The following is a 26,402-nucleotide window of genomic DNA, read 5'->3' as shown; positions in this document are numbered from 1 at the left end:
TACGGAGTCTTCCTCTGAGAGCCAAGCGAGAATGGCCACAGCAGATCCAGACGCTGACGTTTGCATATAACGCAACTGCTCATGAAACAACCGGCTATGCACCCTTCCACTTGATGTTCGGTTGCGTTCCGAGGCTGCCAGTTGATGTTGTCTTTCAGTCTGTTCTGCACGACTTCACTGTGACAGACTTCAGCAGCTACTCAAGGACCCTGCTATCTTACCTGTCTGAGGCAGCCAATATCGCCCAGCAGCATGCCACTAAAGAGCAGGAACAGCAGGCTCATCAGTACAATAAAAAGGTCAGAGGGGTTTCCTTACATGTTGGAGCCCGAGTGCTGCTCGCGAACAAGAGAGAGAAAGGTAAGAAGAAGTTAGCCGACAAGTGGGAACCTGCAGTGTATACGGTAGTGGAGCGGAACCCCAAGACTCACATCTACAAGATCAGCGATGCCTCTGGCCAGAGCAAGGTTGTGCACAGGAACCTTTTGCTTGATGTGAGTTTCCTTCCTATCCAAGACACCCTGGAGAAGCGGTCTCTGGTCAGCTCGTTGGAAGTTGAAGACTCAAGTGTCTGTGGAGATGCGGATAACCTGAGCAATCTGGAACAAGAGTCTTCACTGGCACGGACATCCTCGTGGGTTCTGTCAGACCCAGATCGATCTGCTGAGGCTTCAGCAGCCGAAGAAGCTTCTATTCCAGACCTTGAGGATGAGTCTAACGCTCATGAAGTTATGGCCAGTCCACCTGAAGCGACTCTGTCTGGTCCAGACCCTGTTCAGTCAAATGAACCTACTGACGTTGATACAAGTCTGACTGACTTTACTCCCACTGACTTTACTGGGAGAGTGGTTAGGTCTGTCAATAGGCTTATTGAGAGTATGGTTCAGAGACCTGTTATATGGGGCCTCTCTTTGCCTCAGAAAGTTTGATTTAGAGTGCACATTAAGTTTTTTCTCTTTTCAACTAGTTTCTTTTTGTTGTTGTTTTTTCCATCCTTGAATGTAAAACCGTACTGTGGGGTTTTTCAAGCCAGGGGACCAGATGTTTAGGGGTGTAGGCTGCACCTTTATGTTCCTGAGAGGATGAGGGCCTGATCAACCTTCTTTTTTCTCTTGATCTGTTTTACGGATAGTTTTTTACTGAACTTTGGGATTCGATCACATTGTTATTTGGTCCGGGTACGAGTGTATTAACATTGATGCATCTTTGGTGCTAATAATAGAATTCAAGGGTGGTTTTATTTTGGTGGAATTCAGGGGGGGTGATTGTAGCAGGTTTATTTGTATACTTATGAATTCCACCCAAAAATATTTCTTTTTGTATTACTGGCAGTTTCGTTGTGGGTTCATTCTGCTTGCGCGTCGGGTTAGTGCAGTGTGTGCGAGTGACGTCATCAGATTGCGCAAGGCTTACCTCAGTCAGAGCAATGCTGGATTTGACTGAGGTGAGTTCACGTCAGGTTTCTCCGATAATAAAACGGATATATAAGTTGTTATTATCACTTATATGTTGACATATCACTGTGTAAGAATGTCTGTGATGATGAGTGAATTTTGCAGTAGTCTTAATAAACTACGAGCCGCGATATTGTGTTTTTATATGTTAAATGCAGTTCGGTAGTTGCTGCAGCACATGGTGAACTAAGTGTTCTGCAGGCCATTAACATTGTATTGACGTGATGCTATCTTTTTAGATGCTAACCTGATGTCACGCAACACTCATTGCCATATTGTTTATGACCGCAGGTATGTTTTTTTGTGTTTGTGCATATTTGTTTGAGATGACTTAATGAATATATGTGTAGTTTATGTAATGGAATTTTACAATGTGTTTTTCTATTGGGAATATCTGTGATATTTTCTTTGTATTTGTTTTGATTACAAATGTATGTAGCTTTTCTGTATGAAAAGAGGTTAAATGTGGTTAATGTGAATTCAGTCAGAGCAATGCTGGATTTGACTGAGATGCTAACCTGATGTCACGCAACACTCATTGCCATATTGTTTATGACCGCAGATAATAAACAGCATTGTGACAGCCCGTGCCTCGGTGTCTACTTGATAACAACCCAGAACACAACGCAGAAAGACAAGACGGGTTACATGATACTATCATGATATTTTACCAACGATAACTATCACAACAGCAGCGATTCTTTGACATGATATATTTCAAGAAAATCATGATATATCACTATCATTCTGTAAATAAAATGTGCCAAAGATGATTAGTTTTTCATTTATTAACAGTTCATCTATTTTTTTTTAAATAGCAACAATGTACAATAAGTATTATACAGCTACCAAACAGCCATATGCTTGAAAAATGCTTATTTCTAGAGAGAACAGATTTGTGACTAAATGATTTATAGTAAAATAAGGAAACTACTATTACTACTACTATGAATGATCATATCAGCAACATCTCCAATTTATATTACTAGTGGTAGTAATTTAATACTAGTAGTAATTAGGGATGTCACACAATTCCAGTAGTCGGTTTATTCAATGAGTTTATTCTTTATGATAATTATAATTAAATAATACAATGTTGTAAATGTGACAAACATAATTCACCTTTGTTGTTAAACGTATTTTTATACACTGTTGATTATAAAGGCAGCACTTTATTCTTAGCATGTTTCTAAAGAACTGTTCAGGGATCGCGGTCCCTTTAAATGTTCTGAATGCGTGTTGATCATGGTGTTGACGTGGGACTTGTCAGCATCATTTTGGTTTAGATTTTTCTTCTTCATAAAATAAATGACACACGTACATGTGTGGTCAATGTGAGAACTTGTCTCTTGTAATTTACTGCAATTTCCACAACATAAACATTTAAATTTAAGGCTGTATGCTGTTTTAAAGTAGACATTGCTTATAAAAAACAAGTAAAAGCAACAATCTAGGCATAATTATTATTAGTAGTACATATTATTACATAGAGACATGGCTAAATCTACTGTACAACAGTAGCCTATTATATTTCTAATTTCGTGTGTGTGTGTGTGTGTGTGTGTGTGTGTGTGTGTGTGTGTGTGTGTGTGTGTGTGTGTGTTATGCACACGCGAGCCACCATCCCACAGAATGCGGAGTCGGCAATTATGATGCGATGCGCTCGGAAAGGATATGACATCATTACAGTTTCAAAATAAAATGTCAGGAATAAAAGACTTCCTGACATAGCGCCCCCAAAATTAGCGATAAATTTGAATCCCAAAGGAAAGTCTACTTAGTTGGTGTCATCTTCATCCTCCCAGGCTGGCAGCCGCACAAGGCGCACGACTGGCCGTAGGTAGGTCTGTCCCTTGATCTTAACTTCAGCTGCCCTGACTCGTCCATCCGAACCGGAACAGGTCTTCACCACTCTCCCGATGGGCCACTGAGCTCTGGGTAGCTGTGAATCAACCACCATCACCACCTGGCCAGCAGCCAGATTGTCTGTGTCCTTGTGCCACTTCGACCGCTTCTTAAGGTCCGGGAGATGACGACGGATAAAGTTGGACCAGAAATGGTCCGCCAGGATCTGGCTGTGGCGCCATCTTCTTCTGCTGAGAAGGTCACTAGATGCATAGACAGCCTGTGGGAGTGATGCGTCACGGCGTCCCATCAACAGTAGATTTGGTGTGACGGGATCCGGATCTGCAGCATCGGAGGAGAGGTACCCAAGCGGTTTAGCATTGAGTATTCCTTCCACTTCAATCAGCACAGTTTGCAGCACAGGTTCAGCGACGGTGTGGTCCTGAAGGATAACTTGGAGAGCTGACTTAATCGACTTGATCTCTCGTTCCCCTGTTCCCCCAAAGTGTGGAGAGCCAGGGGGGTTGAAAGGGAACTCGATTTGCTGTCTGGCCAGCTGTTCTGGAAGAGGAACTTCTAAAGCGGCAAAACTGGCTTGCAGCTCCGCAGCTCCACCTCGGAAGTTGGTTCCTCTGTCAGCCAGGATCTCAAATGGCTTTCCGCGGCGGGCGACGAGGCGACGGAGAGACATCAGGAAAGCATCAGTGTCTATGCTCTCCAGTAGGTCAAGATGCACACAGCTCGTCGTCATGCACTTGAAAATCAGACCCCACCGCTTTTCTGTGCACCACCATGACATTGTAGGGACCAAATAGATTCGGTTGTACTCACATTCACTGAGGGCCTTGGAGGAACGGGAACTCTCAATTCCTTCTTCCTCCAGGAAAGACGTGATAAGAGCCGCTTGCGCCAATTCCATCTCTTTCTCTTTCTGTCGCCGTCGCAACATCTGATGCCTGGTGATAGCCTCTTTACTCTTGTATGCCATCTCTGCTTTCTCCTCCAGTCGACGTCTCTGACGTTCTTGTTCTCTGAGAAGTTCCTCCTTCTCATAGAGGGCATCTCTGGCTTCTTTGTCTAGATGAGTACACTGCTCGTCCACTAGCGTCTGTTCCATGATCTGCCACTGCACTTCTGCTAATTCCATCCGCTTGACCTGTTCCTCCAACATGGCACTTTGTAGCTCGGATAGCCCGTCTGCAATGGACATCTAGGTTGATGAGGCAGCACTGGCTCGAGATCTCGGTCTGTTACGATGAGAAGATATCCAGGATCGACATGACTCTGCTCTCACAGATGGCAGTGAAAATGGATCAGGGATTGGGATGTCTTGAGCTGGGGCTGCTGCTCCGAGTTCCTCAGCTTCGGTGGAAGGGAGTACTGTGACTCTCAGTGTGTACCCAACTTCAAAGTTTGCAAGGGATGCTGGTAACTGTATCTTCCGCTGGGGTCGAGAACGCACTGCTGGATCTGTCAGATCCGGCTCGAAGGACCATATGATACACTCTAAAAAATGCTGGGTTGTTTTTTCAACCCAAACGCTGGGTTGAGACTGCTGGGTAAGAATGCTGGGTTGATTTAACCCAATTTGGGTTGAAAGTTGTTTTTAACCTGCAACCCAGCGTGCTGGGTTGGGAACGCGGACGTGAAAGAGAGCACGCACGTCACGCAAAAACACGGACGACACCAGTTGGAGAAGCCGCCATTTTCTTAGCGCATTCAGGTGGAAGCGAATAAAAGACGTTTATGCAGTTTATGGTAAGTAAATATACAAATTTCAAGTAGTTATCAATTGTTTTTTATCCAAGAGTATTTAGAGATTTCGTGGAAGGTGGAAAAGTCAGAAAAGAGCTTATATGGAAATATTCGCGTTTTTTTGCCTCAAGTCTTAACTGCCGCTTTTATTGGGTTTCTTTCGTCTTATTTCCAAACATTCTGTTAATAGAGGCTGTTATCAACATATATTAAATATTTCTCTAACGATTTTATTGTATAAACGCAGTTTTATGCTCTCAGCTCAATTGAGATTCGACCTCACGGCCAAATGACAGCCGCGCTGCGTCTCATACGACACAACTGTCTTCAGTGGACTAGGAAGAAAGTGCGCCACACTGTCATCACGACGCTGGCATTTGGAAGGGAAAAGGTAAGTCCATTTTTAAAAATTGCTTCTGAATATGTCAACTTTATTATATATTATTTGCTGTATTGGCTACGGGTTTGATTCGGTGAAGTTTAACTTATTATTCTAGCTTGGTCTTCTGTTCAGAACATAACGTTACTTAACAAATCTTCCGTTCCTGCTTTCGTTTAACTGTACATTAATAACAGTAGATGTTATTAATTTACTATGAGCAATCCACTTACTATACATACTTTATATTTGTACCTATTTAAACGTATAGACAGTATATTTTTTTAACGTTACATCGACCGCCATTTTGTCCGTGCCTCTCTCCCGAGATATGTTAAGTTAATTTTCGATGGTGTCTCTTCAGAAAATGTGGACTAAACCGCTCGATTCATATATATATATAAAAAAAAAACTTTTGAAGCTTCAAAGTGCTAACGTTAGTTGTGAAGACTGTCAAAAAGGGGCACATCTCAGATTTCATCAAAAGATATTAATTTATGTTATGAAGATGAACGAAAGTCTTGCGGGTTTGGAACAACGTGATAGTGAGTGAATAACCCTAACTAACCCCCTAAATTATGCTTGTCTACACCTTCTACCAAATACTACCTCTTGCAGTTGTAAACCATATTCTATTAATATAAATTAAGTCATCATGGGCACATCACAATACACTGAGAGGGTTTCTCAATTTGTTGTCATCATAACGTATACATCTTGTAAGTTTCACTGAAAAAATGGTTTATGGTTTAGAAAATTGGCAATGATATCATGATCATGCACATCATGATATCATTGCTGAAACAATATATTGTGCAGAACTAACATGCTGTAAAAATGCATTACCATTCAATTTTCTATTAAAGGAATCAACTGAAGAGCTTTCAACTACACCTACTATATCCATATCAAGGGAGCAGCAGCACAGGATAGCTGTGGAGCAAGTAGCAGCATTTGTAAGTTTTTGTGTGTTTAATGATTTCTTGTTTTGGTACCAGACTGTTGCTAGAAAAGGCCTTGTCTTTTTTTGTGTGCATGAATTAAAGAAATTTGTAGGATGTTTTTCTAACAAAAATAACAATATTTATACAAAAATATATAATTTATTTTTTTAGAGCGTAAGAGACATCCTTCTTGCAACACCCAATGGCAGAGGTATTGTAGATGCTATTGAAAACGAGCACTGCATTTCACTTAAAGAGAGACAAGCCATGGTTCGGATCTTGGTGTCACATCTTATTGAACGCTTTGGAGAAAAGTGAGTACACACGCGGGTAGGTGCTTTTACTGCGCGTGCGTGTGTGTGCTCGTGCTCGCGTGTGTGTGGATGACCATGTCTGGTCAGCTAGACAGCCACCACCGAAGACCATTTCTGACCCAGGAAAAACCCTGCATTAGCAGTGTTGGGAATGTTTTTTATCATTATAGGATGGTTGTGTACAGGCACTGCCAACACACATTTCCATACAATCTGCTTGTAAACGTGCATGTACCATTATATGACCCCCTTTAAGGATTGCCAGGGTAAAGGAGTACAGTGTCTAACACAGGGATGTGATTTTGCTGTATTTATATGGACTTTTGTATTTTTCTACTAATGAGCTGATGAGTTGAATCAGGTGTTTGATTAGGACGAGTTCAGAAATGTGTAATGCTCATGTGCCACCAGGAACAGGGATGGGAAAACACTCCTTTAATCACATTCATGTACTCATGTAAATGGCGCCAGTGTTGCACTTTTTAATACTGTTTTCTTTTTCTTTAAACACAAGGAAGCATGGTTCAGTCCAAGTCGATTCCACAGACCTGCTACTGGCTTCCTGGAGGAGCGTCTTCGAAACGTGCACAAAAGGGTCAGAAAAGGAGGACAAAATCGAGTTTCTTCAGAGAACCCATGAACTAGCAGTAGTTTTATTTTGCCAGGTATGTCTGTGTCTATTATATATGCAAAATTTGGACTTCCGATTCTGGGTGCGAATGGCCTCTACTTGTTAAATTTTATTGATATATGAGCCAGCTGCTTTAAGTGAGAGCCGTTTTCCCTTTTTGTATATTAATACAAGACAGAATAATATCATTATCCTTTCACTACACTGCTCAGCCACACTTCAAGTAGTCACTAGCTGAATGTTATCTTTATAATTAATGAGAGTACTGTATACTGGTCGGCTTGGTGTGTCATACCCTTTACTGTTCCTAAAGGTATTTACATTAGTTTGACCTTTTTGCGTTCTAAATTGATGCCAATCCCCTATCCCCCCCTTCTCTATTTTTTTTCTTCTTTTCAGATTGGGACCAATATGGCTGAGTACCTGCGCTCAAAAGACTCAAAAGAATTCCCTCATGCTTGGAGATAACCAATGCCCTCAAGCCTTTGCAATTATCAACACTCGAGCAAAATACATTGCTTGCTGCAGTTGATATTTACTTAAAGGCATTCTATGTATTTGACATAGACTACCCGAAACGGTGTTCCACAGTGTAACAGTTTTTACAAACTAGTTTATGGACTTTCCAGGGATGAAACCCCAACAATGAGAGTTTTGCGAGCCTTCATTTTTGCTGACAAACAGTAATTGTCACATGATGTTATGCTCAAGATGTTGATGTAAATGCTTTGAAATGTTTTAAGATTTCAAATTCACATTCATCTTCTTCAAAAAGTAAATTTTTCTGACTCATTTTTATTACTTTATTACTTTATTACTTTCCTCTTTGCTGTTCTTCTTATATTTACTACTACTTCTAAATATGTGTACTTTTCTTCTACAGTACAATTACACTACAATTGATTACAGAGTATTTCACTCACATGATGTTTGCTCAAGATGTTGATGTAAATTTGAGATTTCAAATCTTCTTTAAAAGGTTAATTTTTCTGACTAATTTTTGACAGTTTTTGTACTGTCTGAGACCTTTCCTCTTTGCTGTTCTTCTTATATTTACTACTACTTCTAAATATGTGTACTTTTCTTCTACAGTACAATTACACTACAATTGATTACAGAGTATTTCACTCACATGATGTTTGCTCAAGATGTTGATGTAAATGCTTAAAGATTTCAAATTTTCTTCAAACGGTTCATTTTTCTGACTCTTGATGACAGTTTTTGTACTGTCTGAGATCTTTCCTCTTTTATATTTACTATTTCTAAATACTTGTACTTTTCTTCTACAGTACATTTACATTACAATTGATTCTGAGTATTTCGCTCACATGATATCTTGTGTGCAAGATGTTGATGTAAATGAAATGTTTTTAGATTTCACTTCATATTTTCTTCAAGTTATTTCAAGTCTCATTGATTTTTGTCAATGGGTAGGGAGTGATGGGAATTTTTTTTTTAAAAATGTATTCACAAATGGACAATTTTACTTGATAAAACAAAAATAAAATTTTATATTTTTATTACTGAAGTCTGTATTGCTGTAGATGTCATTTTAATTACTAGAATTTCTAGTTTAAACTTCCAACCCATTTTGGGTTACATCAACCCAGCGGTGTAGTAATTTTTAACCCATAATTGGGTTAAAATAACAACCCAGCATGCTGGGTTAAACATTTAACCCAACTAGTTGGGTTAAAACAACCCAGCGCTGGGTACGTCCCTTTTTAACCCAGCGCTGGGTTGCCAAAACAACCCAATTTGGGTTGATTTTAACCCAGCAGTTTTTAGAGTGTAGAGTGGGACACTCTGAAGGGGATAATACTGGTCTGGCAGGGCCCTTTGACAGGGCTCAGGGCTCCGGTCAGAGAGAAGGGCACGGAGAAGTTATTCCAGCAAACTTTAATATTGTAGTTTGGGTACAATCATTGGTGTACAAATAGGTATATAGGTGGGGGGTTCGATTAGGTTACGCACACGCGAGCCACCATCCCACAGAATGCGGAGTCGGCAATGATGATGTGATGCGCTCGGAAAGGATATGACATCATTACAGTTTCAAAATAAAATGTCAGGAATAAAAGACTTCCTGACAGTGACAGTTTATGCATTCGTGTCCTCATATAGTGAGACGGCAGACTAAGCTTTTAAGGCTAATAAGACTGCGAGCGAGTGTCACGTGCTTGTGCTTGTGCTTGTGCTTGCGCTTGTGTGTGTGTGTGTGTGTGTGACAATTGACAGCAAATGGAGTTACATAAGTACATCTCTTTATGATGCAGCAGTTGAATCTATTGGAAAGCACAAGAAAAAAAAACAGGATTGGTTTGACGAAAATTCCACACATATTACCACCCTCCTTAAAAAAATGCATATTGCCCATAAAGCCTTCCTTAATAATCCAACTTGTGAAACTCTTAAGAAGGTCTGGCACGGACAGAGAAAAGCAATGCAAGGGACCTTGCGGCAACTGCAGAATCAGTGGTGGATATCCAAGGCCCAGCAGATTCAATCCTTTGCAGATAAGCATGATATGCATAATTTTTATAATGCAGTTAAGGCCATTTATGGCCCAATATCTTACTCGATCTGCCCCTTGAGATCAGCTGATGAACTGACCCTCATTAAGGACCAAACAGGTATTGTTCAAAGATGGGGAGAGCATTTTCAAGCCTTATTAAACCAAAAGGCATCTGTTGATCTTACAGTGCTGGAGGAACTACCAACTTTACCAAGCATACAGAGTCTTGATGTTCCACCTTCTTTTTCTGAAGTGTATGCTGCAATCAAGAAATTGAAAAACAGCAAGTCCCCTGGGCCTGACTGTATTCCTGCTGAGCTCCTGAAGGAAGGAGGGTACCTCTGCACAAGGGCAATCCATCAGTTCATCACCCTAGTGTGGCAGCAAGAAAATATTCCCCAACAGTGGAAGGATGCAAATATTGTCACAATATATAAAAACAAGGGTGACAGGTCCATTTGTGAAAATAGTAGGGGTATCTCTCTTCTTTCAGTTGCAGGTAAAGTTCTGGCAAAGGTAATGCTCCATAGACTTGTTAATACTATCTCAGAAAATCTATTGCCTGAATCCCAAAGCGGGTTCAGAGCAGGTCGAAGTACAGTGGACATGATATTTACCACACGCCAGCTGCAGGAGAAATGTCGCGAACAACATAAGAACTTGTTCATTGCTTTTGTAGATCTTTCCAAAGCCTTTGATTCTGTAAATCGTGACATCTTATGGGAAGTGCTTTTGCATTTTGGATGCTCTGTAAAGTTTATCACATTGCTACGACAGTTCCATGATGGGATGACTGCCAAAGTGACATTGGGTGGACTAGAATCTGCACACTTTGCAGTAGGCACTGGAGTAAGGCAGGGCTGTGTTCTTGCACCAGTCTTGTTTAACATCTTCTTACTGTGTGTCACAAAGCTGCTGCATAAAGAAATGGAAGAAGAAAGTGGCGTTACAGTGGCTTATAGACTGGATGGTAACCTGTTTAACATCAGGAGGTTCCAGGCAGTCACTAAGCTTCAGTTGGTTCGAGTGCTGGAATTGCAGTATGCAGACGATTGTGCCTTGGTGTCACATACTCCAGAAGACTTACAGAATACTCTTAATGCTGTTGTTAAAGCATACAGCAGGATGGGTCTAGCTGTGAATATCAAGAAAACGGAAGTCCTTTGTCAGTGGTCCTCGGATCCTCCACAAAAGCCACCAGTTTTCACTGTTCATGATTCCACACTTACTATAGTGCCACACTTCAAATATCTTGGCAGTTATCTATCAAATGACTGTAGCATAGATCAAGATATTCAATATAGGATCAAGCAGGCTGCATCTTCATTTGGGAGGTTGAGGAAAAGAGTGTTCAGTAACACAAATTTAAATCTCCACACAAAGATTGCTGTTTATCGGGCAATCTGCCTCACCGCCCTTCTGTATGGTTCTGAGACATGGACTATCTATGCTCGACATCTGAAAATGTTGGAGTCTTTCCACATTAGATGCCTGCAGCGTATCCTTAAGGTGACTTGGCAAGATCGAGTGCCACATGTTGATATCCTGAAAAAATCTAACTGTTGGAGTATAGAAGCAACTCTAATGCTATACCAACTTAGATGGCTTGGTCATGTGGTGAGAATGCCATCAAGTCGCTTTCCGCGTAAGGTATTGTACGGGCAATTACATCTTGGATGTCGTTCTGCAGGAGGTCAAAAAAAGAGACTGAAAGACCAACTAAAAGCCTCTCTTAAGAAGTGTGGGATGAACCCCTTATCCCTGGAAAGTAGTGCCGCAAACCGTACACTCTGGCGGCAAACATGTCAGAATGGAGCACAAAGCTATGAAGCCAGGAGAATTGAACTTCGCCTGTCTAAAAGAGATCAGAGAAAACAGGCAATGCTTGTTCCCGCACCCCCAAGGCAATCCGGAGACATTTTTACATGCCCTGTCTGTAAAAGACAGTGTGCTTCCCGCATCGGACTTTACAGTCATCAAAGAACACACAAGTCATAGAAGAAGTCATCATCGGACATCGATGGACTACCAGAGAGAGAGAGTGCGCGCGCTCTTGTGCATCAGCGCAATAGATAATAACAGATCAGTGCCCGTCGTTCAGAGACGCAGAACATGCAAGAGTTCAGTAATTATTAATGTCAATGTCAATGTCAATTTTATTTATATAGCACTACTAAACACAACACTAGTTGACCAGTGTGCTTTACATCAATACAAAAGACAAAGTAAAACACAATATAAAAACAATACATTTCATCCTCAGCCATATGCCAAATCACAAAGATAGGTTTTTAGCCGAGATTTAAAAACAGCCAAGGAAGGGGCTAATCTAATATTTAAAGGTAACGCATTCCATAGTCTAGGCGCAGCTGATGAAAACGCCCGGTCCCCGCTACTTTTCAACTTTGTTTTTGGTACACATAAGTACCTCTGATTCGATGACCGGACCGGAGAGACTTAACTGGACGATGTTCTGTCAGTAAATCCGAAAGGTAAGGAGGGGTCAAACCATGTAAGGATTTTAAAACCAGAAGAAGAATTTTAAAATCAACACGATATTGTACCGGTAGCCAGTGCAAATGACGTAGTACTGGAGTAATATGTTCCCGCTTTCTAGGGCCTGTTAGAAGTCTGGCCGCCGCATTTTGAATTACCTGTAACTGATAAAGCTGATTGGCTAATCCCGACATACAGTGAGTTACAGTAGTCCAGCCTCGTTGTTAAAAAAGCAAGAGGAGCCCGACGGCTTTAATTGCCCCACTATTTCTTGCAGATGGGAGAGAGAAATGGGTACGAATTGCTTAAGCTCCGCCAAATACGCCATGGGAATAGTAGGATCAAAAGAAGGGTAAGGTATCGCCAATCTAATGTCACTGATCTTATTCACACAAAAAATTAAGAAAATCATCACACAGAGTACATGATGCAGCAGGATATTCATAAACAGGTGGGTTAATAACAGAATTAAAAACAGTAAAAAGAGTTCTTGGTCTGTGATAGTTTTTAGTAATGAGTTTTGTGAAATAATCAGATCTTGCTGCTCTCAAGGCCTTTTGATATTTTAACAATGAATCACTTAGTATTTCAAAAGAAACATGAAGCTTATCCTTTTTCCATCTACGCTCTGCTTTTCTGCAGGATTGCCTCAAAGTGCGGATGTTATCATCAACCCATGGATCAAAACCTGGCTTAGGTTTTAAAATCTTTACGGGAGCTACTACATTTAAAACATTCACACATGTAGAATTAAACTCATACAAAAGCTCTTATATATATATATATATATATATATATATATATATATATATATATTTTTTTTTTTTTTTTTTTTTTTTTTATGCATATATGCATGCAACAAATTTTGATCTGGGTGAGATGTGAGTAAAAAAATCAGATTTTTTTGTGCCAGTGTAAACGCAGACATAGAAACCGCAGAGCTGTGGGTGCCAGAGATGGATAAACTCTACAGGTCCAGAGGAGAATCAAAGGTAATCAATTAAACTAAAAGGGGAGGAGCCACCTTCACTCAATGCTGTACAAAATGGCCAAGCCAAGCACTGGTGTGTGTTGTGGCATTTGTGTCAAAGTTTGCTATGATGGAGTTTCTGAAAGGTGTCTTAGTGGTGGTTGTGATTGTTGCATTTGATCTGCCTAATGCATGGGGAAGTTTGAGATACAGTCAAAGTCCAATTGCACAGGAGCCTTTTGGCCTTCAGGAGAAGCAGCTGTTGCAGGGTCCAGTGAAGCCTCTGGATTGGAAGTATCCCATTGTTCCCGAGGTGCCGAGCGAGTTGGCGGTGAACTTCCAGTTGAGGCAACCCGTGACTCCCAGCAGCGTAGCGGTTCAATGTGGAGAGAACCGGGTTCTTGTAGAGGTCCAGCAGGACTTGTTTAGCAATGGTCATTTGATCCAGCCAACTGGCCTGTCTTTAGGTGGCTGTCCTGTTGTTGGTCAGGACTCTCAGTCTAAGGTGCTCATCTTTGAGTATGAGTTACAGGACTGCAACAGCGTGCAGATGGTAAGAACTCCTAAATCCATTTTTTTTTTTTGTGGCAGAGGGTTGATAAAAGTTAATGTTGTATTTTCACCGTTCTAAACTTGCGCTTGAAATAACCCTTCAAACCAAAAAGCCCATCTTGGTATGTGGCATCTGTTTAAAAACCCTCTTGCTTAACCCACTGATTCAATCTCTTCCAGATGACTGAGGATGAGCTTGTCTACACCTTCTCTCTTACCTACACCCCTGAGGCTCTTGCAGGTACTCCGATTACCCGGGTCGAGGGTGCAGTTGTTGGTGTTCAATGCCACTATCAAAGTTAAGTGGTCTGTGACTTTCACTTCCTCTCGTGCAACGGGGAGCCCATTTAATGGGTCCTTTAATGAACCACAGGCTTCAGAATGTAAGCAGTGATGCCTTGAGGCCAACATGGGTCCCTTATGCCTCAACGGAGATTGGTGAAGAAGCCTTGGTGTTCTCCCTGAAGCTTATGATGGGTTGGTAGAGGTTTTTGATAAAAATAAATCCTTATTCTTGTTTTTTGTTCTAAAATGTTCCCCCTTTCTCTGTAGATGATTGGTCCAGTCAGAGACCTTCATCCCTCTATTTCCTGGGTGGCATTATTAACATTGAGGCATCTGTGAAGCAGTACAATCATGTGCCTCTGCGTGTGTTTGTGGACAGCTGTGTGGCCACTCAAGGGCCTGATGTGAACTCCCTTCCGAGATATTCCTTCATTGAGAATCATGGGTAAGGTCATGGCCCTTGATGCTATAGGACCGTTTTGGTTGCTTTTTAACCAGTCATGGCTAGGGTCTAGTTGCTCACTTTCTCTATAGTTGAGTTGCTCTTTGTCTTCAGGTGCTTTGTGGATGCCAAGGCTACAGCTTCCAGCTCCCGCTTCATGCCTCGGTCCCAGGTTGACAAGGTCCAGATCCAGCTGGAGGCGTTCATGTTCCAGGAGAGCTCCAGTCCTTCTGTATGTACTACACATATCATGAGTTAATTTGACTTCTCTTCCCATCTTCTTTGGTTTTCTGACATGTCTGTCATCCCTTGCAGATCTACATAACATGTGTTGTGAAGGCAACTATTGCTTCTGCACCCAGTGACGCTCAGCACAAATCCTGTTCATTCGCCAATGGGTACGTTGCACTTTCTTATTTTAAAGCGGACTTTGCTCATGTTGAAGGTGGTGTCTTTGTCTTGGTTCAGGTGGTTTGCTGCTGATGGAAATGCCCAAGTTTGTGGTTGCTGTGACTCAACATGTGGTCCTGATGGTGGAATTGCTGCTTCTCCCTATGGAGGTTAGTAACTTTTGCTCTTAAGGTTGCGTTTGACGTTTTAACTGTAACCTGGCTCTCCTCTCTCTAGGTGTTCAGTGGGAAGGCAAGGCTACACTTGGTCCTGTGGTGGTTCAAGGGCAAAAGAAAGTTCCTCAATAAAGCTGACATCTATTCTTGCTTGTATCTGACTTGTTATATTTCTTTGTTCTCCCTATCATATTTCTGTGCTCTCAAAAGGCTTGTTCAACTTCATGCAGCAACGCACAGACTGATCAGTGGCTTACTTTAGCAGTGCATTCTGGGTAGAAATTGTCTGACGTGAGATCATGCCAATTCCAAAGTGCTGTAAGTGGCTCGAGCAGCTGACTGGTGCTTTCTGCGCAGCTTCTTCAGAGCGGCTGCTTGACACTGTTTCATGATTGGCTGACTTTATGGCATGACAAGCACTCATTTGGTCCCTTTAGTTCCACTACTGGTCACAAATCTCTTACTCTAAACTATTATCATTTAGTTGCAACATTATATTGTCCTTTATCAACTGAATACTCATTTGACTTCAGTGATAGTGTAGCTTTTATGTTGCGCTTCATAGACCCTTTTCACATTTCTGGGTTTCTCAGAGTGGAAGTCATTGTAGTGGAGTTAACTTTTATAGTGGTGACTGGAGGAGTACATTAAATATTTTGTCACCATTTGCTCAAATGGCAAAATAGAAATGGAGTAACAGTTTCACAACTTTCAAAAAGAGGGGGAAAATAGTGAGCTTGATAACTGCAGTGAAGAGAGCTATTTTTTTACTATCAATCCCATAGATGTTGTATTTAAAACACCCTCACAGCAGTATTACAAATATGCAGCATTAAGCAGTACATCAAGTATTACATAACTATTAGGGGTGGGAATCACAGGATAACTCATGATATGATACTATCGTGATATTTTACCAACGATAACTATCACAACAGCGACTCTTTGACACACGATATATTTCAAGAAAATCATGATATATCACTATCATTCTGTAAATAAAATGTGCCAAAGATGATTAGTTTATCATTTATTAACAGTTCATCTATTTTTTTTTAAATAGCAACAATGTACAATAAATATTATACAGCTACCAAACAGCCATATGCTTGAAAAATGCTTATTTCTAGAGAGAACAGATTTGTGACTAAATGATTTATAGTAAAAAAGGAAAAATCTACTATTACTACTGCTATGAATGATCATACCAGCAATATCTCCAATTTATATTACTAGTGGTAGTAATTTAATACTAGTAGTAATTAGGGATGTCACACAATTCCAGTAGTCGGTTTATTCAATGAGTTTATTCTTTATGATGATAATTATAATTAAATAATACAATGTAGTAAATGTGACAAACATAATTCACCTTTGTTGTTTAATGTATTTTTATACACTGTTGATTATAAAGGCAGCACTTTATTCTTAGCATGTTTCTTCATAACTGTTCAGGGATCGCGGTCACTTTAAATGTTCTGAATGCGTGTTGATCATGGTGTTGACGTGGGACTTGTCAGCACCATTTTGGTTTAGATTTTTCTTCTTCATAAAATAAATGACACACGTACATGTGTGGTCAACGTGAGAACTTGTCTCTTGTAATTTACTGCAATTTCCACAACATAAACATTTAAATTTAAGGCTGTATGCTGTTTAAAAGTAGACATTGTTTATAAAAAACAAGTAAAAGCAACAATCTAGGCATAATTATTATTAGTAGTACATATTATTATCACATAGAGACATGGCTAAATCTACTGTACAACAGTAGCCTAATATATTTCTAATTGTGTGTGTGTGTGTGTGTGTGTGTGTGTGTGTGTGTGTGTGTGTGTGTGTGTGTGGTTTTCGATTAGGTTATGCACACGCGAGCCACCATCCCACAGAATGCGGAGTCGGCGATTATGATGCGATGCGCTCGGAAAGGATATGATATCATTACAGTTTCAAAATAAAATGTCAGGAATAAAAGACTTCCTGACATAGCGCCCCCAAATTTAGCGATAAATTTGAATCCCAAAGGAAAGTCTACTTAGTTGGTGTCATCTTCATCCTCCCAGGCTGGCAGCCACACAAGGCGCCCGACTGGCCGTAGGTAGGTCTGTCTCTTGATCTTAACTTCAGCTGCCCTGACTCGTCCATCCGAACCGGAACAGGTCTTCACCACTCTCCCGATGGGCCACTGAGCTCTGGGTAGCTGTGAATCAACCACCATCACCACCTGGCCAGCAGCCAGATTGTCTGTGTCCTTGTGCCACTTCGACCGCTTCTGAAGGTCCAGGAGATGAAGACGGATAAAGTTGGACCAGAAATGGTCCGCCAGGATCTGGCTGTGGCGCCATCTTCTTCTGCTGAGAAGGTCACTAGATGCATAGACAGCCTGTGGGAGTGATGCGTCACGGCGTCCCATCAACAATAGATTTGGTGTGACGGGATCCGGATCTGCAGCATCGGAGGAGAGGTACCCAAGCGGTTTAGCATTGAGTATTCCTTCCACTTCAATCAGCACAGTTTGCAGCACAGGTTCAGCGGCGGTGTGGTCCTGAAGGATAACTTGGAGAGCTGACTTAATCGACTTGATCTCTCGTTCCCATGTTCCCCCAAAGTGTGGAGAGCCAGGGGGGTTGAAAGGGAACTCGATTTGCTGTCTGGCCAGCTGTTCTGGAAGAGGAACTTCTAAAGCGGCAAAACTGGCTTGCAGCTCCGCAGCTCCACCTCGGAAGTTGGTTCCTCTGTCAGCCAGGATCTCAAATGGCTTTCCGCGGCGGGCGATGAGGCGGCTTGAGAGACATCAGGAAAGCATCAGTGTCTATGCTCTCCAGTAGGTCAAGATGCACACAGCTCGTCATCATGCACTTGAAAATCAGACCCCACCGCTTTTCTGTGCACCGGCCCACCTTGACATTGTAGGGACCAAATAGATTCGGTTGTACTCACATTCACTGAGGGGCATGGAGGAACGGGAACTCTCAATTCCTTCTTCCTTCAGGAAAGACGGGATAAGAGCCGCTTGCGTCAATTCCATCTCTTTCTCTTTCTGTCGCCGTCGCAACATCTGATGCCTGGTGATAGCCTCTTTACTCTTGTGTGCCATCTCTGCTTTCTCCTCCAGTCATCGTCTCTGACGTTCTTGTTCTCTGAGAAGATCCTCCTTCTCATAGAGGGCCTCTCTGGCTTCTTTGTCTAGAAGAGTACACTGCTCGTCCACTAGCGTCTGCTCCATAATCTGCCACTGCACTTCTGCTAATTCCATCCGCTTGACCTGTTCCTCCAACATGGCACTTTGTAGCTCGGATAACCCGTCTGCAATGGACCTCTAGGTTGATGAGGCAGCACTGGCTCGAGATCTCGGTCTGCTACGATGAGAAGATATCCAGGATCGACATGACTCTGCTCTCACAGATGGCAGTGAAAATGGATCAGGGATTGGGATGTCTTGAGCTGGGGCTGCTGCTCCGAGTTCCTCAGCTTTGGTGGAAGGGAGTACTGTGACTCTCAGTGTGTACCCAACTTCAAAGTTTGCAAGGGATGCTGGTAACTGTATCTTATGCTGGGTTTGAGAACGCACTGCTGGATCTGCAGATGGTTGTCCTGGCTCCATATTGTCTCCAGAAAGCTGTCAGATCCGGCTCGAAGGACCATATGATAGAGTGGATAGAGACCATATGATAGAGACACTCTGAAGGGGATAATACTGGTCTGGCAGGGCCCTTTGACAGGGCTCAGGGCTCCAGTCAGAGAGAAGGGCACGGAGAAGTTATTCCAGCAAACTTTAATATTGTAGTTTGGGTACAATCATTGGTGTACAAATAGGTTTATAGTAGGTGGGGGTTCGATTAGGTTACGCACACGCGAGCCACCATCCCACGGAATGCGGAGTCGGCAATGATGATGTGATGCGCTCGGAAAGGATATGACATCATTACAGTTTCAAAATAAAATGTCAGGAATAAAAGACTTCCTGACAGTGACAGTTTACGCATTCGAGTCCTCATATAGTGAGACGGCAGATTAAGCTTTTAAGGCTAATAAGACTGCGAGCGAGTGTCACGTGCTTGTGCTTGCGCTTGTGTGTGTGTGTGTGTGTGTGTGTGTGTGTGTGTGTGTGTGTGTGTGTGTGTGTGTGTGTGTGTGTGTGTGTGTGTGTGTGTGCACGCGCTCTCGTGCATCAGCGCAATAGATAATAACAGATCAGTGCCCGTCGTTCAGAGACGCAGAACATGCAAGAGTTCAGTAATTATTAATGTCAATGTCAATGTCAATTTTATTTATATAGCACTACTAAACACAACACTAGTTGACCAGTGTGCTTTACATCAATACAAAATACAAAGTAAAACACAATATAAAAACAATACATTTCATCCTCAGCCATATGCCAAATCAAAAAGATAGGTTTTTAGCCGAGATTTAAAAACAGCCAAGGAAGGGGCTAATCTAATATTTAAAGGTAACGCATTCCATAGTCTAGGCGCAGCTGATGAAAACGCCCGGTCCCCGCTACTTTTCAACTTTGTTTTTGGTACACATAAGTACCTCTGATTCGACGACCGGAGAGACTTAACTGGACGATGTTCTGTCAGTAAATCCGAAAGGTAAGGAGGGGTCAAACCATGTAAGGATTTAAAAACCAGAAGAAGAATTTTAAAATCAACACGATATTGTACCGGTAGCCAGTGCAAATGACGTAGTACTGGAGTAATATGTTCCCGCTTTCTAGTGCCTGTTAGAAGTCTGGCCGCCGCATTTTGAATTACCTATAACTGATAAAGCTGATTGGCTAATCCCGACATACAGTGAGTTACAGTAGTCCAGCCTCGTTGTTAAAAAAGCATGAATCAGTCTTTCAAAGTTTTTAAAAGATAAAATTGGTTTTACTCTAGATAAAAGACGCAGTTGGAAACAGCATGATTTAACCACCGAGCTTATCTGCCTGTCAAATTTTAGACCGTCATCAAAAATGACACCTAAGTTTTTCACTCGAGACTTAACTGGAAGTGTTAAATTACCTAAGGTAATTTGACTAATAGAATTCGATGAGCCGAATACTATAATTTCAGTTTTATTTTCATTAAAATTAAGGAAATTTCGAGATAACCAAGCTTTCACATCAGATAGGCAGGCCTTAATTTTTTCCAGTCCATCACAATTTGGTTTTAGGGGTAAATAAACTTGAGTGTCGTCCGCATAGCAGTGGAACGACAACCCATTTTTTCTGAAAATGGACCCCAATGGAAGCATATATAATGTGAAAAGAGTTGGAGCCAAAATGGATCCCTGCGGAACACCACAAGACAAAGGAGCAGCCTTCGATGAATATTCCCCAGTACCAACACTAAACTTCCTATTTGACAAGTATGATTTAAACCATTCCAAAGCAGTTCCTTTGATACCCACCCACTGCTCCAGACGATGAAGAAGAATAGAATGATCCACCGTATCAAAGGCGGCACTCAAGTCTAGCAATATAAGTATGGTAGAAACCCCAGAGTCAGCAGATATTAACACATCGTTTAAAACTTTAAGGAGTGCAGTCTCAGAGTGCAGAATGATATTTTTTAAAACCCGATTGGAAAAGTAAAAACCTTACTTTCATCCAGGAAACTCTGTAATTGATTCAGCACTATCTTCTCTAAAATCTTAGAGACAAAAGCAAATTCGAAATAGGTCTAAAATTCACCATAACATTTAAGTCTATGTTTGGTTTCTTTAAAAGTGGCCGAACTATAGCATGCTTCAATGCTTCTGGTACCATGGAGGTTTCTAAACATCGATTTATAATGTTTAAAATGTAGGGCCCCATAGCATCAAAAACTTTTTTCAACAGAAAAGGAGGGATGGCATCCATAGAGGAGCCCGACGGCTTTAATTGCCCCACTATTTCTTGCAGATGGGAGAGAGAAATGGGTACGAATTGCTTAAGCTCTGCCAAATACGCCATGGGAATAGTAGGATCAAAAGAAGGGTAAGGTATCACCAATCTAATGTCACTGATCTTATTCACACAAAAAATTAAGAAAATCATCACACAGAGTACATGAGGCAGCAGGATATTCATAAACAGGTGGGTTAATAACAGAATTAAAAACAGTAAAAAGAGTTCTTGGTCTGTGATAGTTTTTAGTAATGAGTTTTGTGAAGTAATCAGATCTTGCTGCTCTCAAGGCCTTTTGATATTTTAACAATGAATCACTTAGTATTTCAAAAGAAACATGAAGCTTATCCTTTTTCCATCTACGCTCTGCTTTTCTGCAGGATTGCCTCAAAGTGCGGATGTTATCATCAACCCATGGATCAAAACCTGGCTTAGGTTTTAAAATCTTTACGGGAGCTACTACATTTAAAACATTCACACATGTAGAATTAAACTCATACAAAAGATCTTCTGCACTTAATTCATGGTTTGTATCCATAACATGCATTTTTATCACAAAAAGCTGATGAAAAAATTGTCGTAATATCAGAACTTATTAATCGAGATTTACGAACTAGCTTTTTGGATTTCAAAGAGTTTGATGATGAAGGAATTGAGAATATAATACATTTATGATCGGAAAACCCATTATCTACTATCTCCAGATCAAACAAAGAAATACCATGAGATAGTACAAGATCAAGAGTATGTCCACCCCAATGGGTAGGAACATTTACATGCTGATCCAAATCAAAGGCATTTATCAAAGTAATAAACTCCTTACCTAAATAATCTGTTGCGCAACACACATGCACATTAAAATCTCCTAAAATTAACACTTTATCATACCTTGGTACTTATTCACCCAAAAAATCTGCAAACTCAATTAAAAAGTCTGTGTTGTGTTTTGGAGGACGATATATCAAAGCAATGGGCTATTTAGTTCAAATACAAAGCGTTGCAGCTCAAAACTTCTGTAGTCATTTTGTCCTATTTGGTGATAAGAATATTTGTCTTTAAACATAGAGAGTAATCCGCCACCCCTGCCAGTTAAGCGGGGCGAGTTTAAAAACAGTTTGAAGGCAAAAGTTCCAACAAAGGACTTAAATCACCAACGGTAATCCAGGTTTCCGTTATAAATAAGCAGTCCAATTCGCGCGAGGTAAAAAAGGCGTTTATAATAAAAGTCTTATTTACCACCGATCTCGAATTAAGTAGACCCAGCCTGAACAGACGCGGACTGTCCGTCACCGTCAACTCCTCCGACCGCTGCATCCGAGGGAAAGTGCGCAGATGACCGGAACACACTCCTCGACGGCGGTAGATATGGGGAAAGCCACACACACCAGAGGTCACCGTAGCTGGTACCAGGGAAGCACTCTGCTCATTTAGCCGATCCAGGGGACGCCAGCGAACGAAATAATCACTGGCCTGACACCTGCCACGTACTATTAAATAGTATTTTGCAGTTTAATATTCACAGACACTAGTGTATATTCGGCTACAGTCTGGAGCCCTGCGCTTAGATAAACACGGAAGCGACTGAACGCAGCTGTGGGTAGGCCTATGTAGCCTATACAAAAAATATATTGATACTTGGTGCTAGAGTATCGATAACGTCTCGTGGCTCGAAATATCACGATAAATCGGCATATCGTTTTTTTTGTCCCACCCCTAATAACTATGATCTCTTTGAAACATCTGTGTATTTGACAAATATTGCATTTATTTCACTCCATCTTTGATAAACTATTCAAACAGCACAAGCATCCCTATAGGAAGCAGAAAGTGTCGGACTTCATGTTTCGGTTTTTAACTCCTTGCCGAAAAATTCATGTCGGGTGGCCATGATTATTTTCCTGTTTGGATAAGTTCAAATCTGTCATGGATGTTTGCAGCTCAATCTGACAACGGATAGACCGGATAATAGCAGTAATTTTAATGTGAGCTTATACAGGCACATCTGCTTCATAATACGACATAAAAAGCTATCTTTGTGGCCAAATGTGTTACTCTGGCCTCGTGGTGGCTTGGACTGCCAATGGGAATAAGATATTCATATTTAGACGTTGGTCAGATGTCCAGATATCGGATATAAATCTGATTTAAAAACACATCTGGGAGTGGCTCAAAATGGATGCAAAATATATATATATATATTTTTGCGTTTATATGCATGCAACAAATTTTGATCTGGGTTAGATGTGAGTAAAAATTCTGATTTGTTTGTGCCAGTGTAAACGCAGAGCAGTGGGTGCCAGAGATGGATAAACTCTACAGGTCCAGAGGAGAATCAAAGGTAATCAATTAAACTAAAAGGGGAGGAGCCACCTTCACTCAATGCTGTACAAAATGGCCAAGCCAAGCACTGGTGTGTGTTGTGGCATTTGTGTCAAAGTTTGCTATGATGGAGTTTCTGAAAGGTGTCTTAGTGGTGGTTGTGATTGTTGCAGTTGATCTGCCTAATGCATGGGGAAGTTTGAGATACAGTCAAAGTCCAAGAAGCATGGGGCCAAAATCAGATCCAGCTTCCAGAAGTCCTGCCCTTTCTCCTCCAGGGCTCCGGAACACTTTGCAAGTGTCGTCTCAGTTTCAGAGTCCTTTGGGTTCTTCCTCCAGAGGCCTTGCACAGGAGCCTTTTGGCCTTCAGGAGAAGCAGCTGTTGCAGGGTCCAGTGAAGCCTTTGGATTGGAAGTATCCCATTGTTCCCGAGGTGCAGAGCGAGTTGGCGGTGAACTTCCAGTTGAGGCAACCCGTGACTCCCAGCAGCGTAGCGGTTCAATGCGGAGAGAACCGGGTTCTTGTAGAGGTCCAGCAGGACTTGTTTAGCAATGGTCATTTGATCCAGCCAACTGGCCTGTCTTTAGGCGGCTGTCCTGTTGTTGGTCAGGACTCTCAGTCTAAGGTGCTCATCTTTGAGTATGAGTTACAGGACTGCAACAGCGTGCAGATGGTAAGTACTCCTGAATCTGTTTATTCTAGTTGAGGATATCCAAAGTCCTCAAGGAGTGTCAGTTCACATGGCTGTTGTATTTGCAATGCCAGGGCAGCTGGTATAAACCTTTCTTAAAGGGGTGGTTCACCCAATCATCTTAGTGAGGAACAGTTGTTTTAACTACTTCAATCTCTTCCAGATGAATGAGGATGAGCTTGTCTACACCTTCTCTCTTACCTACACCCCTGAGGCTCTTGCAGGTACTCCGATTACCCGGGTCGAGGGTGCAGTTGTTGGTGTTCAATGCCACTATCAAAGGTAAGTGGTCTGTGACTTTCACTTCCTCTCGTGCAACGGGGAGCTCATTTAATGGGTCCTTTAATGAACCACAGGCTTCAGAATGTAAGCAGTGATGCCTTGAGGCCAACATGGGTCCCTTATGCCTCAACGGAGGTTGGTGAAGAAGCCTTGGTGTTCTCCCTGAAGCTTATGATGGGTTGGTACAGGTTTTTGATAAACAAGAATAAGGATTTATTTTTTATTTTTCTAAAATGTTCCCTCTTTCTCTGTAGATGATTGGTCCAGTCAGAGACCTTCATCCATCTATTTCCTGGGTGGCATTATTAACATTGAGGCATCTGTGAAGCAGTACAATCATGTGCCTCTGCGTGTGTTTGTGGACAGCTGTGTGGCCACTCAAGGGCCTGATGTGAACTCCCTTCCGAGATATTCCTTCATTGAGAATCATGGGTAAGGTCATGGCCCTTGATGCTATAGGACCGTTTTGGTTGCTTTTTAACCAGTCATGGCTAGGGTCTAGTTGCTCACTTTCTCTATAGTTGAGTTGCTCTTTGTCTTCAGGTGCTTTGTGGATGCCAAGGCTACAGCTTCCAGCTCCCGCTTCATGCCTCGGTCCCAGGTTGACAAGGTCCAGATCCAGCTGGAGGCGTTCGTGTTCCAGGAGAGCTCCAGTCCTTCTGTATGTACTGCGCATATCATGAGTTAATTCGACTTCTCTTCCCATCTTCTTTGGTTTTCTGACGTGTCTGTCATCCCTTGCAGATCTACATAACATGTGTTGTGAAGGCAACTATTGCTTCTGCACCCAGTGACGCTCAGCACAAATCCTGTTCATTCGCCAATGGGTACGTTGCACTTTATCTTATTTTAAAGCTGACTTTAATCATGTTGAAGGTGGTGTCTTTGTCTTGGTTCAGGTGGTTTGCTGCTGATGGAAATGACCAAGTTTGTGGTTGCTGTGACTCAACATGTGGTCCTGATGGTGGAATTGCTGCTTCTCCCTATGGAGGTTAGTAACTTTTGCTCTTAAGGTTGCATTTGACGTTTTAACTGCTCTAACCTGGCTCTCCTCTCTCTAGGTGTTCAGTGGGAAGGCAAGGCTACACTTGGTCCTGTGGTGGTTCAAGGGCAAAAGAAAGTTCCTCAATAAAGCTGACATCAATTCTTGCTTGTATCTGACTTGTTATATTTCTTTGTTCTCCTTATCATATTTCTGTGCTCTCAAAAGGCTTGTTCAACTTCATGCCGCAATGCACAGACTGATAAGTGGCTTACTTTAGCAGTGCATTCTGGGTAGAAATTGTCTGACGTGAGATCATGCCAATTCCAAAGTGCTGTAAGTGGCTCGAGCAGCTGACTGGTGCTTTCTGCGCAGCTTCTCCAGAGTGGCTGCTTGACACTGTTTCATGATTGGCTGACTTTACGGCATGACAAGCACTCATTTGGTTCCTTTAGTTCCACTACTGTTCACAAATCTCTTACTCTAAACTATTATCATTTAGTTTCAACATTATATTGTCCTTTATTAACTGAATACTCATTAGACTTCACTTCAGTGATAGTGTAGTTTTTATGTTGAGCTTCATAGACCCTTTTCACATTTCTGGGTTTCTCAGAGTGGAAGTCATCGTAGTTGAGTTACCTTTTTATAGTGGTGACTGGAGGAGTACATTAAATATTGTCACCATTTGCTCAAATGGCAAAATAGAAATGCAGTAACAGTTTCACAACTTTCAAAAAAAGAGGGAAAATAATGAGCTTGATAACTGCAGTGAAAAGAGCTGTTTTTTTTACCATCAATCCCATAGATGTTGTCTTTGAAGCACCCTCACAGCAGTTTTACAAATATGCAGCATTAAGCAGTACATCAAGTATTACATAACTATTAGGGGTGGGAATCACAGGATAACTCATGATATGATACTATCGTGATATTTTACCAATGATAACTATCACAACAACAGCGATTCTTTGACACGATATATTTCAAGAAAATCATGATATATCATTCATTCTGTAAATAAAATGTGCCAAAGATGATTAGTTTTTCATTTATTAGCAGTTCATCTATTTTTTTTAAATAGCAACAATGTACAATAAGT

At 41.5% G+C, this 26,402-nt stretch overlaps 4 protein-coding genes across 4 annotated transcripts; all 4 read left to right on the top strand.

The window, feature by feature from the left end:
• Window positions 1–4,568: 4,568 nt before the first annotated feature.
• On the top strand, window positions 4,569–8,072 carry LOC137046774 (uncharacterized). Its single transcript, XM_067424174.1, has 6 exons — window positions 4,569–5,057; window positions 5,302–5,445; window positions 6,300–6,389; window positions 6,549–6,691; window positions 7,206–7,356; window positions 7,722–8,072. The coding sequence occupies exons 1-6, from the start codon at window positions 5,046–5,048 to the stop codon at window positions 7,788–7,790; spliced, it is 609 nt and encodes a 202-aa protein (XP_067280275.1). The 5' UTR covers window positions 4,569–5,045; the 3' UTR covers window positions 7,791–8,072.
• A 5,346-nt stretch (window positions 8,073–13,418) lies between these two features.
• On the top strand, window positions 13,419–14,292 carry LOC137046776 (zona pellucida sperm-binding protein 3-like). Its single transcript, XM_067424176.1, has 2 exons — window positions 13,419–13,856; window positions 14,036–14,292. Exons 1-2 carry the CDS (start codon window positions 13,431–13,433, stop codon window positions 14,156–14,158), a joined length of 549 nt encoding a protein of 182 aa, XP_067280277.1. The 5' UTR covers window positions 13,419–13,430; the 3' UTR covers window positions 14,159–14,292.
• A 36-nt stretch (window positions 14,293–14,328) lies between these two features.
• Window positions 14,329–15,304, top strand: LOC137046079 (zona pellucida sperm-binding protein 3-like). Its single transcript, XM_067423132.1, has 6 exons — window positions 14,329–14,332; window positions 14,408–14,585; window positions 14,697–14,814; window positions 14,898–14,980; window positions 15,051–15,142; window positions 15,210–15,304. The coding sequence occupies exons 1-6, from the start codon at window positions 14,329–14,331 to the stop codon at window positions 15,278–15,280; spliced, it is 546 nt and encodes a 181-aa protein (XP_067279233.1). The 3' UTR covers window positions 15,281–15,304.
• Window positions 15,305–23,458: 8,154 nt separating this feature from the next.
• On the top strand, window positions 23,459–25,450 carry LOC137046765 (zona pellucida sperm-binding protein 3-like). The gene is made up of 8 exons (XM_067424162.1): window positions 23,459–24,018; window positions 24,200–24,318; window positions 24,393–24,496; window positions 24,573–24,750; window positions 24,862–24,979; window positions 25,063–25,145; window positions 25,218–25,309; window positions 25,380–25,450. The coding sequence occupies exons 1-8, from the start codon at window positions 23,470–23,472 to the stop codon at window positions 25,448–25,450; spliced, it is 1,314 nt and encodes a 437-aa protein (XP_067280263.1). The 5' UTR covers window positions 23,459–23,469.
• Window positions 25,451–26,402: the final 952 nt, after the last annotated feature.

This window comes from Pseudorasbora parva, chromosome 18 (assembly GCF_024679245.1).
Source record: "Pseudorasbora parva isolate DD20220531a chromosome 18, ASM2467924v1, whole genome shotgun sequence".
Classification (NCBI taxonomy): domain Eukaryota; kingdom Metazoa; phylum Chordata; class Actinopteri; order Cypriniformes; family Gobionidae; genus Pseudorasbora; species Pseudorasbora parva.
Note: the sequence above shows the minus strand (reverse complement) of the source record. Positions and strands in the feature narration are given on the sequence as shown.